The following is an 18957-nucleotide window of genomic DNA, read 5'->3' as shown; positions in this document are numbered from 1 at the left end:
CTAGAACAAAAAGAAGCAAATACACCCAGGAGGAGTAGAAGGCAGGAAATAATCAAACTCAGAGCTGAAATCAACCAAGTAGAAACAAAAAGGACCATAGAAAGAATCAACAGAACCAAAAGTTGGTTCTTTGAGAAAATCAACAAGATAGATAAACCCTTAGCCAGACTAACGAGAGGACACAGAGAGTGCGTCCAAATTAACAAAATCAGAAATGAAAAGGGAGACATAACTACAGATTCGGAGGAAATTCAAAAAATCATCACATCTTACTATAAAAACCTATATTCAACAGGACCAAGGGCTTCCCCTTCCACTGGTGCTCTTACTAGGCTATTCATTGCTACCTATGTAGTTGGAGCCCAGGGTCAGTCCATGTATAGTCATTGGGTAGTGGCTTAGTCCCTGGAAGCTCTGGTTGGTTGGCATTGTTGTTCATATGGGGCCTCAAGCCCCTTCAAGCTCTTCCAGTCCTTTCTCTGATAAACAAACTTTTTAATTGTTTAGCCTCCTGCTGTGGGACCTCCAATCAACTCAGAAACCTTTAAGAATAGACTTCACTCTTAGGTAGTATCTAGAACTCTCTCTTCAGAACCTTGGCATGCTATCAGTGGTATTGAAAATTTTTCTGGATAACTCTATTCTGAAGAATAACCTTAGGACTATACCCCTTTTTCTCAGTCCCTAAAATCTAACAAACTAACACACACACACACACACACACACACACACACACACACACACTTATTTAAAGGAGAAAGCACATGAAGTCAGGTGGGTGGGTAAGAAGATGGGTAGGATCTGGGAGGGGTCAGATTAGGAGAAAGCATTGACCAAAATATACTGTCTACAATTCTCAGAGAATACGCAAAACATTTTAAATATTTGAAAAGGTTTATGAAAAGGAAATTCAAAAAGGAAAAAAAGTGGGGGGAGGGGGACTTAGTGTTAGAGGCATGTGTCATGCTATCAGAACCAAAAAGTGCTGGGTGTCCCTGCCCATGGTAATCTTACCTCTCAGGAAGGTTGCCAGCACTGGGGAAAGTTTGTTTACAAACCAGAAGCCTTCTGGGATATAAAGCACGATTCCCGGAATCACAGGAAAGCTTAGGAGAAAAGAATTTCTGAAAAAGCAACCCCACCTAACCCGGTCTTTTAAGCACTTTTGGTGAGTGCTGGGATTACCTTGCCTGGCACACAGGGGTGGAAGCAAAATACCTGCAGGTGGGGCGACTCGGGGGAAGGGATAGAGTGGAGCACACCAAGGAAAAGCTTGTGAGGGCGGAGCCTGGAGAAGATTGGGTAAAGTGGGCTCTGTGGAAGCCTCCAGGGACACTCAGTGCTGATGAAGTGGGTAAAGCCTTACAGGCAGGACAGGGAGAAGGGGAGTGGCTAAAACAGTGAACAAAGCAGTGGACAGGAGTTGTGGTGGGGCAGAGAGAAGCACAGTCCTCAAGAACAGGGTTGAACTTAGCAGAGGGGCTGTCAGGGAACCAGCCCGGCTCTCACCATGCTATCTACTGAGGACACTCTGGAGGCTGCCATCCGGGCACTGCTTCATTTCAGAACTCTGTTGCTCGCTGCTGTCACCTTCCTGTTCTTGGCTAACTACCTCAAAACCCGGCGTCCCAAGAACTACCCTCCGGGACCCTGGCGCCTGCCTTTTGTGGGCAACTTGTTCCAGTTGGATGTGAAGCAGCCACATGTAGTGATTCAGAAGGTAAGAAAGGGTGAGGGTGTCTGGCTGTTACATGACCCAAGACTGAGCTGTAGAAACAGGGATCCTGGCATTGGAGGCAGCAGGATATGACTGGAGGCTGATGCTAGCTGCCTGTGCACCCAGCCAGGAGATCTAATTTGTAATCCGAGCCCCATTTAAGAAAGACTATGTTTTGATGCCAAAAAGTTGATTTCATTATCTTTGGAAGAAAGAAATCTATTGTTATTCCATTACGGTCTGATGGCACACTATGTATGAATTCAATTCGTTTCATTATGTCAAGTGGATGGATGACATTTATATATCATTTTGAGATAGATAGATAGATTGATTGATTGATTGATTCTGCTTCTTTAAGAAGTGTGGACTGTAAAAAAGGACTAATGAATAAAAATAAATAAATAAATTTAAAAGAAAGAAATGTGTAAGCAAGTGCCCCCAAGATTACTATGTTAAGCCTTCATAAGCATTCATCCAGGAAAAAAAAGTATATACTTTCCCCTTGATTGCAACTTTGTATAATATCAGTTCTCGCTTATTGATACTTGTCTACACCCTTGCTGACTGCTTGCCTCCTAACTTCATCAACTACAATGGAAAGTGTGCTGAAGTATCCAGCTCTATTGGGAGTTTGCCTGTTTGTCCTCAGCTCTCCCTCCCCCCTCCCCCTTCCTTTTCCTCTTCCTCTTCCTCTTACTCCCTCCCTCCCTCCCTGTATGTATACACGTTTAAAATCAGCAGATTTTTTTTTGCAATGGCCATCCCTATTTACATGTAATAATTTCCTATGCCTACACAGAGTATACTCATGCCACGTTATTTTTGGAGTTTTTTTTTAATTATTATTTCTACTTCCTGGTCTTACCATTAGCTGAGGAAAGCAGATCATTTGGTGTACTTACTGTTAGAGGAGGATTTTTCTTCTTGACTATATTGCTTTCTCTTTGTATTCCTGTTTCTTTATTCTTCTATTATCCCTTCCCAGTGTGTTTCTAGGACACTTGGCTAGCATTTGCTTTTTTTTACTCCTCTTCATTCTTTTATTGCACTTCTTTCATTGTCCTTCTACCAGATGCTCCGTGCTATGCAATAGGCACATGCAGCTCATGAGATTTTATAGCGCCATTTTCCACAGGAAACAAAGTGACTACAAGCATAGAGCGCCCCTGTCTCCCCTCTATGCTACAGCTGTCTCAGGTGTAGTCTCCACACACACTGAGAACCAGGTCAGACACTAACCTGCTCTTCCGTGTCCCATGCAGCTGGAAGTGGAAAGCAGAAGAGCCTGCCATCTTTGGCCCTTACTCATCCCTCCATTTCTCTACCTTTCTTCTGACCTTTCATGTTTACAGTTTCCTTTCTGACCTCAAGCACCTCTTTTCTCCATTCCTTCAGAGGAAGCTGTGGCAGAAGAACATTTCTTGGCTTTTCCTAACCTCAAAATGCTCATACCCACTCCCACACTTTTTCCCCTGATTGCACAATACTAGGTTGACTCTCTGTTGCATTTAAAGATTTTAGGGCACACCCTCCTTTTTTCTTTCTGGCATTTCTGGTTTCTCCAGAAGTACTAAGATATTTTCTCTCTGCTTTCAATAGATTTCTCTGGTATTGCAGTTTCCTTGCTGAGGGTAGTTTTGCTTCACTGGGGGCTTTGTGCTGTTGGGTTCTTCATGGAAAGTTTGGGGAAAGTTTCCATAATTTTTCAAGAATTTCCTCTTCAGTGCTTTCTTTTTCCTGTTTTAGGCAGACGGCTGGACACAAGCACAGGTGTAGCATCTCTGCTGCCGGCTCCTGCTGTTTATCAGAGCTCTGTGTTTGCAGGGTGCAGGTGCTTCTAGCCCCTGCGCTGCCCATGGCTGTGCTCGCATTCTCTGCTGAGCTCTTCTGTGCAAATCTGCCCTTAGAACACAGGAGCTTTCTATGCTCACATTCCCCTTTGCTTCCTCTCTGTATTCTTCATTTCTTTGCTGAGACATGACAATATTTAAAAAAAAAATGTGACTTTTTTAAAAAGTCTTTCAATATACAAGCTCTAAGGGCATCACCTCACAAGGCTTGAGATGTTCCAGTTTTAGGATGAGTAATTTTACTTGCAAAGGTAGACTGTTGGGGATCTGAATATTCATCTTTTTCAATGATGATTCGCAAGTAAATTTTCATCACAAAGAGTTGATAGTATGCATCTTGGTGACCTCGGTGTGTGGATCCCACAGAAATTCCCCTGAAAATTTCATTCCCACAGTGTACTGAAAGTGAGGATAACTGCAGACCGTCATAAGGGTCACACTTCACTATAAGGCCATAAAAGTCAAGGAGGTCTTCCTTCCTCTTTACTATGAGAAAGAGACACCTTATTACCATAGGAGAAGGGGAGAGATCCGAATCCCACCCCATGCTTCTTTGAAGACTCTCTCGGTCACAGTGCAGCTGTGGACCTCATAGTTCTTCTCAGAGACTCAGCCCAGATGTGACAACAAGGCAGAGTAAGTGACAAGGCTTCACTTATGAACCCCACTCCTGCAACCCATTGAAAATTTGGAGAACTTTTTATGGTGAACACTATTTCACGGTGTTCAACCAAAAGTCATCAGGCAAAAAGGAAGAGATGTTGTCCGGCTAGTCAGCACTTTTTATGGCTTTTGACTAAAGACTGAAAACTGACTGGAGTTTACCTTCTGTCTGCTGCTGCTGTAATTAAGTGTGATTAAGAAATTATTTTACTTGACTCTGAGTTAATTAAAAATATTGATCTGTATCATTCTTTTGCTGTTAGGTTAAGTCTGACCACAGGGCTTAGGTGAAATGCCTGGTGTCACAACCATGGTTCATGATGAAACTGAGATTGGGCTCTTCTTCCCAGTTGAGTTATATTTTATCTATTTATTTTATATTTATATATTCACTGATCAATGGCTATAAACAAGAAGTAAAATGGTGCAGTACTCTTATAATTGTTTGGATTCTTGCCATAGGTAAATAATCCTCACATCTGGTGGGCTTCATTCTGGTTTGCATGCTTCTCTTGCTTCAGGCACACATGTGAGCTGCCATACTAGCATTTTCAATTAACGCTGAGCAAACTTGCTGAGGAAACTAAGGGTCTGGCTTTCCAATGTTGTTTACCAGGGAAAGGGCAAACGATGTGATTTGTCTGTACACATACTCTCTGCCCTTCATGCTTACCATTTCATGGCATGATTAAGGGCTGCTTATTCATGCACTTATTAAGTGATAAACATTTATTAAGTACATACGATGATAGGCATAATGTAAGATAATCAGATAGGATCCAATACCAATTGTGCCATCAGATCAGATCATAATAGGTGGGAAGGTCTGGAGATAGCCATCTGGGAGTATGATGGCCTAAATTGGACAGCCATTAAAGGAATATTTAACAAATATCTACCAGATTGCAACTATAAGTCATTCTAGTTGGAATAGCTGGCAAGAGTTAAAAGATAAGTGACAATGAAGGAGCCATCGTGTTCAGCATGTGGGAACTGTACTTCCCCTCTGCCTCAGTTTCTCTTGTTCCTCTAGTATACCTTACTAAATTATTGTAAGAACATTTTATTAAATATGTATTTTATTTATATTTATGCATATGTGTTTGTGTGTGTGTGTGTGTGTGTGTGTGTGTGTGTGTGTGTGTGCACGCACACACATGTACCTACAAAGGCCAGAAGTGGGCAATGTTAGATCCTTGGAAATGAATTAACAAGCAGTTGTGAGCCACCAACATGGGTGCTACGAACCAAACTGTGGTCCTCTGCAAGAGCAGGAAGGTATTTTAACCACCGTGCCCTGGAACATGCTTTATGTAAGAACAAATTCCAATGAGCATGAAGCAGTACGTAAATTATATATTCCCATGCATTACTACTTTGTCGTTTCATAGCACTCCAAATAAAATGGCGTAAACAAGATTAACACTTTTTTCCTCTCATAATGGTACCAAGATCCAGAGGCTGAATTTCCAAGATGCAAAGGCTGCTTTGTACCACAAGCTCACTTGAGAAGTCCAGTGTCTTTGTATTGCTACTCTCATTCTCAACTAGTTTCATGTGTTTGTACTCTGGGTAGTGGGGAAGGGGGATTGTCAAGCAAGAAACTCTGATGACCCATGACCCAGAATGCATACATATACCCACCATATACTTCCACTGGCCATACCTAGAACAGCCAGGGAAAGAAATATTTCTCTTTCTTCTAAACATTCCCTCTACTGAACCTTGTTTCCTTATACTACATTTGGAGATTTCATTTCTATATTAATATCCTGTCTCTATTGCTTTTCTTCAAAAATATGTGTCTTGTTTTAATCAATTGTTCATTTTTCTTATTCATTATTCTACTTTAGAGCCTATTTTATCCTTTGTGGACTACCTTATATTTATAAAAATAACTTTGTTATGTTATGTATATTAATATTTTGCCTGCATGTATGTTATGCATTATATGTATGTCTTGTGTCCACAGAGACCAGAAAAGGGCATTGGATCTACTGAAACAGGAGTTACAGACTCAATAGTGAGCAGCTATGTAGGTGCAGGAAATAGAACCCAGATCATCAGGAAGAGCAGCCTTACCACTGAGCTATCTCTCCAGCCCTAACCTATATTACTTTTATTGTCTTTCTAAATTATTTTTTCTTGGCTTAATGTTGCACAGTGAAAAGCAGTCCTGCCTTATGGCATATTCTGAGACACAATCTGAGTCTTAATCCAAATAAAACAAATACACAGACAGAACTGACTCATTTGAGAATCATAAGGCTAGCCCTGTAGAGGTCAACTGATCTGCTGACCTCTACATGGTTGATAACAATATATATCAAGTTTAGTGATAACATTCTGCAAAAGTAGAAATCTGCACAGACAAAGGATTTATAAAAATGGAAAAAGTCATTCATTCATCTCTGTACTTAGCCTCTGGATACTTCTTAAGTTCAAGCACCAAATCTGGGTGCTACATATTGCCAGTGAGGAGTCAGTTACCTTAAACCAGTTTTTTGTTGTCTCTAGAACTTCTTAATTGGGCATTCACACATGAGATTAGAAATTCACTTCATTTTTATGACTGCATTGCTGATATTTCTTAAGACAAAATGTATTTACTCAATGGCTCTGCAGTTATGACCAGAGCACAGCAGTCTAGCTGGAATTAAATGACATTATTAAGGACAATGGGTAAAGAACAAAAGGAAAACTGAGTCTAGGCTCTGTCTTTAATGTGAGTGCAAGATTCTAAGATGAGACCACACCATTCTGTATGTTTTGACACTGTCCCCATAGTTCAGGTCTCAGAGTGGTAGGCTAACAGTGCATGAAAACGGAGATGGGGTAGAGACTCCAAGATATCTGAAGGAGTTGAACTCTTCTGTTGGATAGCACTGTTGCAGTTAAACAAGACACCACCATTACAGGTAGACACAGGGCAGAGATGTGGTCTACATAGTTCTGACTCTTGAACACGCAGGCAGGAGAACCTTCGATATTGCTAACACCTTCATTCAAACCAAACCATGCTTTGTGCATTGTGCACTTCATGGACACTCTTGTTCTCTCCCAAATATCTCCTCATGCCTCATGCTCATGACTGTTCATCACATGCTATCTTCCAGTAAACACTAAGGTCCCATGGGTAACTCAACATTTATACATTTGCCTTCAAATCTAACAAAATACCTGGAAACTTCTTTCCTCCAGGAAAAAGCTGGGTTTTTCTAAATTGCTTCGCTACAACTTATTTGCCTTATCATAACGATGAAGAAAACCATAAATACTGTAGAACGATTATAAAGAGTAAAGTAAGTCACAAAGCTTACTGAGTATCCACTTTGTGGGTGTGGCTGTCTGAGATCAGTAAGTTTTTGTCCTGGCTTTCAGAATGCATTTGTATGCCTGAGCCCATGAACACAGAGCTCATTCAATTCTCAGAGATGCAGTAGGTAGCTGAGTGCCTGGAAATAAACAACATGCTTTTCAAAGTGCTGATCTCATTCTTCCCCACAAAACTCTCTGTGGGGTGGAGGGGTGGATTTTACTCTTTAATAACTGTGAATCCGAGTCTTAGAAGACATCATCTACCCCAAGAACCCACTCCTAGTGAACCATAAAGCCTACATGCTAACATCACATGGATCTTCAGAGATGTCTCTACTCAGACCTTCCACCCTTTACTGCATTTCCATATCTACTACTGATTAAATAGAGAGCATTCTCTTTTCTACACTGATATTGTAACTTTTACTAGGGCTTCCGTGCTTGCTACAACAAACTTTTACTAGACTGTTCGACCTCTCTGAGGACTGATACCCTTATTTCTCTGCCTTCACTTGATGCCAAGTTAGAGACCTGGCTTTCTCTAAAATACTTCTAGGGAAGCATTGATGCTTCCTCAAATGTTATTGTTGGAAATATAAATAAGAGTTTAAGGAGAAATTTCAAATACTAAAGTAAATTTAGAACTTTGGTGGAGGTTAGTTAAGAGAAGTATACTGAGACTTTCCCATTACACCAAGGTTCCTTTATCAGACACAGGTACACAGGCTTCCCACAGTGTTAGTCTCATTATTAACCATGTATATCTCATGTCTGGTAGACACTGAGTGGATGGTATTGTTCCCAAGATAAGCAGACACTTGGTTTTGTAAGACATACATGAAAGCTGTATAGCACAAAACACGCCCAGGCCATCTTTAGCCATTGACAGGTCACGTGTGTCTTATACTCTGCCTTCACTGGACCTTAGGATGCTTCATTAGAGATCTTGCTTATTTGTTGACACATATCCTTATATGTTCTTTTAGGAATGTGTGATAGAGGCCCACTCAATTCATACTCACCTATATAGCAATGACATTTTTATAAATTCATTTTAATTGAATTTCAATTTAGTTCAGAGGAGGAAAGAAAAATCTTCAGAAACACTTCTACATTCTGAGGTATATTCATTCATTCATTCATTCATTCATTCTGGTTAACATACAGACCTCTAAACACTAGTCTGTTTAAATACATACATGTCTGCCGTCCGTTGATACACTATCATAGGCATACTCTAACAATTGAAATGTGTTTCAGTTTGTGAAGAAGTATGGAAACCTAACTAGCCTGGACTTTGGAACTATCCCTTCAGTGGTCATAACTGGACTGCCCTTAATCAAAGAAGCCTTCACTAACACGGAACAAAACTTCCTGAATCGCCCTGTTACACCTCTCAGAAAACGTGTCTTTAATAACAATGGTAAGTTTAATTAGCAGCACTATTGACTTCAGTGGGTTATTTAAAACAAACACACACAAAAACTCCATATGAATTTGGATGGAAAATATGACACCAGCCTGGATAGGTTCCATGAAGAGCTGGGCAGAGAGAGTAAACAAATGATATGACCAAGAATGAAATAATCAAAAAAAAAAAAAAGGAAATTGGTGCATACAATATTAAGTTTCTAGTAGAATATAAAGCATGTGTATGGTATGTCAAAGGTACCTCCATGTCTATAATTTTATAACACTCCTCTAACAAAGCCCTTCATGAAATGTTATCTTAAAAGTTAGCTGTTTATATTTCACAGATGAGAGCAACCATCAGAGGACTTGAGAGCATCTCCTTCTGAGAGAGTCTTGGAGAAATCATATGTCTTGCAAAATAACCCTAGAAGCAGGGATAGGAAGTTACAGCAGCAGCTTCCTCATCCAGATACATGTGCCATTACTTGCCTTTTCCAACTCTAGCCCTCAGCCTTAGGAAACAGATGAGAGGCTCCTTCCTCCCACTGCTATTCTTCCTTATGGCTTCTTAAACTGCACCATTAAGGCCATGCCACACGGGAATCTCTAGCTTTCCAATTAGTTTTAGAATAGACTGGCGTGAGTGCATAAACCAATCATTAAATCAGGTTATAAGCTTGAAAAGTGAAAACAGACTTCAACTCTTTTAACCTATGAAGGATTCACTTTTAGCCATATCCTAATAGCTCCTTGAAACAATCAACCATTAATTGTATATCATTGACTACATGATCTGCTGTGAGAAGCACAGCCATGGTCTTAAGTGATTAATAGTAAGCAAAATAGATAAAAAATAATTCTCACTTTGTAACAGTTAATAAATTGACCAAGATAGTCTGAATCAATTAGCTATCCTGAATAAAATTCCATCATGCTACTGATACAAAATGTATTAAAGGCATCCAAGTTGGCTTAGATTTAAAGGAAAGCTTTTGAATTAATGATATCCATTTAATAGTATGAAAGGTGCTAGGTAGGGAGAGAATATCCATGATGGGATGGATAAGAAGGCAAGGGTCTTAACAAACTGCAAAGCATTCAGTATGTCAAGTATGCTATCTGAAGACCACATTTAAATGGACGTAACACTGCTGAGATCGGCACTAAGGAGCCCAGCTCTTAATTTTCACCATGACAGCAAAAGAAGCTCCTGAGTGATGTAGAATAGGAAGAAGATCAAACATGACACATCTCGAGGCTCATTTGTAATGCCAGGTAGAGAACTGAGGAAGGATAGCAAAGATATCATGGTTTTAAATTACAAGAGGGTGGTTGAACACTCAAGGCACAAAAATGATAGTAGGTTAGACTGAGGTGGTGGCATTAAAGCCCCATGAACTAAAGTTATTCAAGAGAGAAGGCATTATGACATATGACTTAGATGCCAGAAAAATGGGGTTCTAAAGAGAGGTGGGACAAACAGGAACATTGGCAAGAGACAAGGGGATTGGTGGTGTTGACTTCTATTTGGTAATTTGGGGAATATAATAGTGACTTCTGTTGTACATGTGCTGAGTCTAAATTCAGGTAACTGGCAAAGGGGTGTGTGCGTGTGTGCGTGTGTGTGTGTGTGTGTGCGTGTGTGTGTATGCACGTGTGTGTACATGTGTGTGCATGTATTATGCATGTATGTGTGTATGTGTGTGTGCATGTGTGTGTGCATGTGTGTGTGTGCATGTGTGTGTACATGTGTGCATGTGCATGTGTGTGTTGTATGTATATGTGTGTGTGTTTGTGTGTGTATGTGTATGTATGTGTGTGTGTGTGTGTAATACTCATCTTGAGTTATTTTGTCATCTTTAGTAAAACCTATAATTTCTTTTTTGCTTCTCTAAAACTGTGTGCTTTTTCTTATTCTGAGTGATTTTTTAGTATTCATTGAGACATAAAGAGACTTATATGTCTATTAATTAAATTGGGGCCTTTAGAACCAGAAAAGAATGAATTTGAACACCTGGATGCCTATTTACCTTTTTAATGTTTATTTTTCAATTTATTATCATGACTCAGTATTTTACCAATTGAAATGGACATTTTTTTAGTTGGTAATAAACACATAGCATTTCTGTCGGTACAAAATCATATGATACATAAGAAATATTTATGATCAGAACCTGTTAGCCACTTACATTAGGATTGTCTCTAGACAGCTATCAATTCCAATTTTGGCCTTTTGTTTTATCTATACACATATCTAATACAGTTTTTCTGGTACTAGTAAGCCAGAATCACAGTGCCATAATGCTGAATCTCTCCTTTCCAGGATTGATCATGTCCAATGGCCAGACATGGAAAGAGCAAAGAAGGTTCACAATGACGACACTCAAGAACTTTGGATTAGGGAAAAGGAGCTTAGAGCAACGCATACAGGAGGAGGCCAACTATCTTGTGGAGGCTATTGGAGCGGACAAAGGTGGGTATTTCACAAGGTGCTGCGGGAGGCCCTTGCCATTCCATTCAAGGAACCGATTCTTTTAAGTTGTCTGAAGCTCACCTGCAGCGGGCACTGAGGATTGACCAGTGAACATCTGACTGGGATACTCTCCCTTGAAGTCTGCTATTTAATGGCACAAATAGATCACTAAACAGATCACTTAACTTAAACCCTGTTTATCTACGTGATTTCCCACATATTGACAATGTCTTTGAATAATGCCAGACAGCAGTAGTGGGCTGTGGCCAGAGCTTCTCATATTATCTTCTGTTGTGAGTATTTTATGTCATACTGAATAGAGACTTCATAAAATAAAAAGAGAGAAAGAGAAAAGAAAGGAAAGGAAGGGGGAAAGAAAGAAGAAAAGAGGAAAAGAGAGAGAGAGAGAGAGAGAGAGAGAGAGAGAGAGAGAGAGAGAAACAAACCTATATCTTTGAAAGATTTATGAGATTTATGCCTCCCCTTCTCCCCTCCAGGACAGCCTTTTGACCCTCACTTCAAGATCAACAGTGCGGTTTCCAATATCATTTGCTCCATTACCTTTGGGGAGCGCTTTGAGTATGAGGACAGTCTATTTCAGGAGCTGCTGAGATTATTGGATGAGGCCTCATGTTTGGAGTCATCAATGATGTGCCAGGTACATTCTTCCTTTTTACATATTTTGGAAAGACTTTTGGATGGAGGCTGATACTAAAACAGGTTTTCCTCTTTGTTTGGGGGACTCTTTCAAGGTAATATACACCTTAAAAAGATGAATTTGAGGGGCTGGAGAGATATCTCACTGCTTAAGAGCACAGACTACTCTTCCAGGGGTCCTAAGTTCAGTTCCCAGCAACCATCAGGTGGTGGCTTGCAGCCATCTGTAACGGGATCTGAAGCCTTCTTCTGGACTGCCTGAAGACAGTAACAATGTACTCATGCCTAAAATAAGTAAATAATTCTTTTTAAAAAGTTGAATTTGATATAAATCTACTTATATGAACTTAGTACATACAAAACATTTCTAACATTTAATGGTCTATGTTGATATTTGCATTGGTACTTATACATATATGTGGGAATTTCCTTGTTTAAAAACAAATAGCAATGTTTCCATTGACTAGGATTGTCTCCTATGCTTCTCTCTTTCTCCCTCAGAGTTACCTGCTAAGTGTATGTTTTAGTTCATGAATTTATTTTAAGACCCCTCTTTCTACACTGTGCAGTGTCTGAATGGGATATCATTTTCTCTGTTGTTAAGTATTTGAGTTGTCCTAGGTTTAGGATATTAAGACTAATATATCCATGAATATTCTTGTGCCAGTGTGTATTGAACACATTGACTCCTTGGAGGTTTTAGTGTAATTTAAAATAAATTACTTAATATATTTTTGCAATTAATATTATTTCCTCATTCCCTTTCTTTCCTTTGAACACAAGTACCCTTCCTTGGTCTCCCTCAAATTCACAACCTCAATTTGTAGTTAGTTCTTGTTTCTTATGTATATGTATTAATGATTCTAAGCATGGTTATGTTTGTGTTCTATGTTTATGTTTCTAAGTACATAGTACAACATTCTCAGTCTACATAATATGACCTTCAGGTATGTTTTCAAGGATAATCATTTGATGTTGGTTGACCAATTTCTGAGCTCTTTTCTGGGCAAGATTGTCTCTCTCATTCTCATCTATCATCAGACCCTCCAGCTCCCAAATAATGACATAGAGACTTACTATTATTTATTACAGCTTAAGCCTTAGCTCGCTGACCCCTAACAAGCTGATATTACTTAATTAACTCACTTATTCTAGTTCATATTTGGCACATGACCTGTTACCCCTCACTCATCCTGGTATGTCCAACTTCTTTGAGTTTGACTGGCAGATCTTAACACCTCTTAATTTTTCTCACTGTTCCCATCCTGCCTAGAAGTCCCACTTTTCCTCTCCCATCTCAGCTATTGGCCATCAGACTTTTATTAGGCCAACCAGGAGGTGATAGAGGTGTATGCTTACAAAACACTAAGACAGTCGATTATCCATAAAAATAACAATACCAAAGTCTAGACAGTACTCGGCTCTCTGCTGGTAAAGAAGTCAACAGTTGAATGATACAAAGACAACCCAAATATCTTCTCCTTTTAGTTCAGTAAAAGGCTCTTTCTTTAATATCAATCAACTACAGATATACAATAAGAACAATACTCAGGTAAGAATTACAGTCATCATATCTAGTATTTGGCAACCTTAGAACGTAGTCCACTATCTTATCTTGACTAAGTCCAAAGTTCTGTACCTGAATAACTTTCTATCATAAATTGCATTTATCAACCTAAAATCATCTTCTTAGACCTGAAAACATTTTCTCAAATCCTAAACATCTTAAGCTTATATGTAACACTTTAATTATCTTCAACCTTATCCAAAACCTGAGAATGATAAATATTACCTGAGTAAATAGGAAATGTAGATCAAGCAGCTTCGAAAACTGCAGAAAGTCAGAGACTGATGGATGCCTAGACAGTCACCCAACTTTCCTCAGTAACCATCTTCACCCTACAGGCCAAGAATAACTGACAGACTTATTTGAGAAGCAGGAAATTTGAAGAAATGGCCTACTTTGTCTTGACAAAATTTGTTACTTGATTCCCCAGTGTTCTACTTGTCCACAGTTTGGAGAGCATGCTGCCAGAAGTTGAAGCAAGGGCAGTTTTTTTGTCCATTGGCTAGCCTTGCCACATTTAAAGCAAACTTCATATGGAAGTTCTTCAATGCCCATCATCTTCTTTGAAGTAGTATGGGGATGCTGCCAAGAACTGACATGTCTCACTGTCATTAAAAAGCCTATTATTATTAAAACATCGTAAATGCTATATTTGGTGGGTCTCCAAAGTGTTTGAAGATGATCTATCTAAAGTCTATCAGAATAGGCAAACATTGCTCATATATATATATATATATATATATATATATATATATATATATATATATAGAGAGAGAGAGAGAGAGAGAGAGAGAGAGAGAGAACATCTACAGGGGCTGAATAAAGCTTACTTTTATAATTAACTAAACTAGCACCTAACAAGACTACAAGTTTGGTTTTTATAGGTGTCTAACTACTAACCTGCACTTCTTAATTATCCCAAACAGTTTATAATAGTGGCTTTCAAGGATTACAACATTACATTACATTTTAAATGAGTTGCATATAGGTAAAATACCTTAAACAAGAGAGGAAACATATGTATAGTATATTGTAACAAAAACAACAGTAAATTTGTATCAGTACAAAAAAATCCATGCCTATGTAAAATATTTGAGACTAATGGTTGCATTTTAGTTTAAAAGTAGATTCAATAATCTACTCTTTTATTCTATCATTCCTATATCCCCCTTTTTTCATTTCATTCCTTCTCACCACTTTCCCCCTCACATTAGATAGGAAAGAAAGAAAGAAACATAGAGAAAAGAAAAGGAAAGAGAGGAGATCCCTGAATCTAACCTCTTTTACTTTGTTTTCTCTCTGACCAAGATCATTCACTACTTAAAACCAACCCCCCCAAATGAGGACAAACATCCATCACCCACTGAACAACCATGAAGCACCCACCCTACCTCTTGGGGATGGGAGTATTGTGTTCTTCAAATTATGTCCTGCAGTCTGGGGGCAACATTTTGGGGGGCCCTAAGAAAATTGGAATATTGACCAAGTCCTGCAAGAGCACGCTGTATTATTTGCTTTCCGATTTCTGTGAGATGGGAAAATACAGGGCTTACCTGAAGTCCTGATTGAAGCAGTCAGTGAGGTTGAACCACCTAAGCTAGCTACCTTGAAGTTGTACTGAATGCAAATTTTTAAGGAAACAGCAACTAAAGTTGTCTTTGAGACTGGATTACCTACTAGCTAGGCTGCCTTCTCTGGCCTCAGTGGGAGAGGATGCACCTAGCCTGGCAGAGACTTAAAGTGCCAGAGTTGGGGAGATATCAGGGAAGGGGAAAAAGGGAGGAATATGGGAGGGATGATGAGGATGAGGGCAATGAGTAGGCCGTAAAGTGAATAAGTAAAGAACAATTAAATTTAATTTAATTTAAAAAAGAATGAGATCAATAATACTTATTGTCTATACTATTTTATGAGTCTTATTTTAATTCTTAGTCATGGTAATTCCAAGTCCAGTAGCAACACTATTTTCCTTCCCGTAAGCAGAGCCTAGAAAGTCCATGGACATCAGTGAGATCCCAGCCAACTTCGAGGTGTGTGTATCAGAGGAAAAAAAATTAGGAGGAAACAAGGAGGTTTCCGAAAGTAATAATAAACATTCTTGGCATGACCAATCATATGGGACATTTTGTCAGACACTGGAAAAGCACATATTCATTTATTTTCCCTATCACCCTCTACATTAAAAAGGATACAGCATGATGTCTGCAAGCTGGTACAAGAGTATGCAAGCAATATTTATAAGCAAAGTCCACTAGACCCCTGTGTATTTCTTATATGGAATAGCATTCTGTGAGCAGATAGAATGAGATTCCACTAGTAAAGAGTCAAATATTAACATTTCTTTAAATACTGATACAACTTAATGTTATTACTATTACTAAAATTATTAATATTGTTTTAACTTATCAAACCTGAAAGTAGCAGAAGTAACAACAGACATCTACCTTATTTTAAGTATCTTTAATGTTACACTGTGCTTTATTATCTATTTACTCCAAAACATAATTCTAATTTATTAACCATCTACTTAATTTCAGTAAAGTTTGACATCTCACCATATAGAAATTAAATCATATTGGAGACATGAGCATTCACAACTGCCTGCACAATTCACATAAGTGGTAATTTTCCTGGGAGAAAATCCTTCCAAAGAATTAAAATTAAAGAAAATGGTGCTTATGTTTTCTATTACAATCAATTAGCAAAGCTCCACACACTTGACTTTTGAGCACTACTTTCTTGGAGAGGAGAGCCCATGCTATTTTCAGAGATACTGTACATTTTCAATGAATACCAACGGCTTTGACCTGAAATAGAGATGTCCTCAGTGTTATCATAGAGGCCATGACAGTTGGACTGTGTAGAGGAGCATGGATAATGAATATTTGGTAGATTCCGTATCTGTAGGGATTTTAGGTAGAAAACACTATGTTTGACTTTGAGTGTGGTGAATGGCTTTTGAGAAATGCAAGTCAAGAAGTGAAACTATGTAATGACATTGGTAAATGTTCTCACTGGAAAATATTTACAAAATGATTTGAGAAGGTGCTAACATTGGAATCAGAAAATGTATTGACTAGTGTGCAAGCACTCAGATAATAGAGATGATGGTAGACACCAGGGACTAAGAGGCTAGAGTCATAAAATGTGCCCTGTTCCTGCTTATATTTTGTGTGACACAGTTGAAACACCTGTATATGCAGTGGTGAAAGGGAAAACAGAAACCAAGATGGCACCAAAGTTACCCCAAAGAAAACATGGAAAGAAGAGATTATTTAAAAACATTGAAAAGTTACTTCATAATGTCACCAATGTTTTCTTATTTTCTTTATAAGCTCTACAATGTCTTTCCAACCATAATTAAATATCTTCCTGGATCACATCAAACAGTTTTGAGAAACTGGGAAAAACTGAAATTGTTTATTTCCTGTATGATGGACAGTCACCAGAAAGACTGGAACCCTGACGAACCAAGAGATTTCATTGATGCTTTCCTTACAGAAATGGCAAAGGTAAGGACAAGTTGCCTGTGTCTTCCTGGGAGTAAAACTGTGGTGGTTTAGAAGATTCCAGTTGATCTTGCATCCTGCTGCCATATACTTAAGGGTCTAACACAGCTCAGATTGACTACTAGGTGAAGTTCTGTGCCCGTTAGACAGGTGACCCTCTTCTGCGAGTTATGGAGATTCCATCACCAAGATGCCCCAAGCTCTCAGAGGGCAATGGTATCCTTTGATATTGTCTCCTTCCCTCATCTTCAGTACCAAGCCTGTAGCATCTTTCTTCTCTCATCATCCAGCTTTACATCTCCTCTCCCTGGTTCTTACGTTCCTCTAATAACAATAATTCAGGCTAATATTCCTCTCTGAAATGAGTCACATTGGCAAAGTCAATTTTAGCTTATCAATTAACATGCATGGGTTATAAAATTAAAATCTGGGTAGCCTTGAAGATCACTGACTAGCATGTTGTGGGAATATAAATTATGAATAGTATTTTAGAAATGCAAAATAGCATTTTTGACATAAAATCTTGGAAAATGGCAGATACTGGCATTTTATGCTCCTCCTTATCCCTCACCTTTAGGTGACAAAACTATACACAAAGTCAAAGTAGCAATGAAACTGCAAAGCTCAAGTCTTCAAGGACTTAATCTAAGGCCAGTCATTTACCCCATCTTAGTCCCTACCACAGGGCACCAGCAAAGTTTAATGTCAAAGCTGGGGTGGGCCTTCTGTCTTCTGCTGACTGTGTATTAAAACTCTCCAATTAAATAAATGTCAGAAAGCAGTCAGCTGCATGTATATCTTACCTCTGTGTCATTGTGACAATACTCAATAGAAACAATTTAGGATTGAAGATTTATTTTGGTTCACAATTTCAGGGTATTTTGATTCATTTTTACAGAAAATTAATGGCAGAGCATCTGAGCTCGTGGTAACAGAGGTTGTGGTGAAGCCTGCCCACCATTATGTACCAGGAAGCAGAAAGCAGAATCCAGGGCCTTTTTATAATTTTGAGTACCTTCTCTGGTGAGGGGCCCTCTGATGAACCATACTTCCTAATTCCCTGAACCTTCAAATTAGTTCCAACAAACTAGGAACCAGATATCAAAAGCATGAGCCTGTAGGTGTTTCAGGTTCAGATCATAACACTAATTGTGCCTCTAGAATTTCAGTAGGCCTCTGGCTAATCTACATTACTACATCTGACCAAGTGTGCAGTGGGAAATGCTTATCCAATCTCTCTTTTATTTCATCTTCCTGGCATAATTCAATAGAAGCAACATTTTATCCCTAGAGTGGGAGTCAAGTTGATTACTGTATGGAGTTCAGGTGTGAGACCATCAATGTCAAGAGCTACATTTACAAATGGATGCCCTCAGAGAAGGTTGTAAAGATAACATTATATTCTAAAGAAGAACTGATAGGTCCCAAGAAGTTTTGACAACGAATGATTAATTGGGGAGGAAGACAGCCAGTGATCATGGAGATTTTACTGAATTTCTGTAGTGAACAAAATATTTGTTGAATATTTGCTATATTTGTTCAACATTTCTATTTCACATAATTTACCATGATTAAAATTTGCATTGTATTATTCAGAGATTCCTAGAGGAACAGAAGTGAAAGTCATTGTATTAAATCTCACACATATGTGGACTACAGTCTGTATTCTAGCTAGTCCAACAATGACTATCTACCAATAGAAAGTCCAGGAATCTAGTAGTCATTCAGTCCATGAGGCTGGATATCTCAGCTGATCTTTAGTGTATGCCAGAAAAAAGCATACACTT

General features: G+C 38.8%; 1 protein-coding gene across 4 annotated transcripts in view; it reads left to right on the top strand.

The window, feature by feature from the left end:
- The first annotated feature begins 1294 nt into the window (after positions 1-1294).
- The window catches only part of Cyp2j10 (cytochrome P450, family 2, subfamily j, polypeptide 10), a 34903-nt gene continuing 17240 nt past the window's right edge, over positions 1295-18957 (top strand). For 3 of the 4 annotated variants that reach the window (XM_039109899.2, XM_039109900.2, XM_063287640.1), the window contains exons 1-5: positions 1295-1720; positions 8812-8974; positions 11288-11437; positions 11935-12095; positions 16997-17173. In XM_039109899.2, the coding sequence (XP_038965827.1) occupies positions 1511-1720; positions 8812-8974; positions 11288-11437; positions 11935-12095; positions 16997-17173 (861 nt within the window). In that variant the 5' untranslated portion in view covers positions 1295-1510. The remainder of the gene's footprint in view (positions 1721-8811; positions 8975-11287; positions 11438-11934; positions 12096-16996; positions 17174-18957) is intronic. The other variant, NM_001134980.2, reaches the window with a different exon arrangement.

The sequence above is a fragment of the Rattus norvegicus genome, chromosome 5, assembly GCF_036323735.1.
Source record: "Rattus norvegicus strain BN/NHsdMcwi chromosome 5, GRCr8, whole genome shotgun sequence".
Lineage (NCBI taxonomy): Eukaryota > Metazoa > Chordata > Mammalia > Rodentia > Muridae > Rattus > Rattus norvegicus.
The sequence above is the reverse complement of the archived record's forward strand: the minus strand, read 5'-3'. Positions and strand labels throughout refer to the sequence as shown.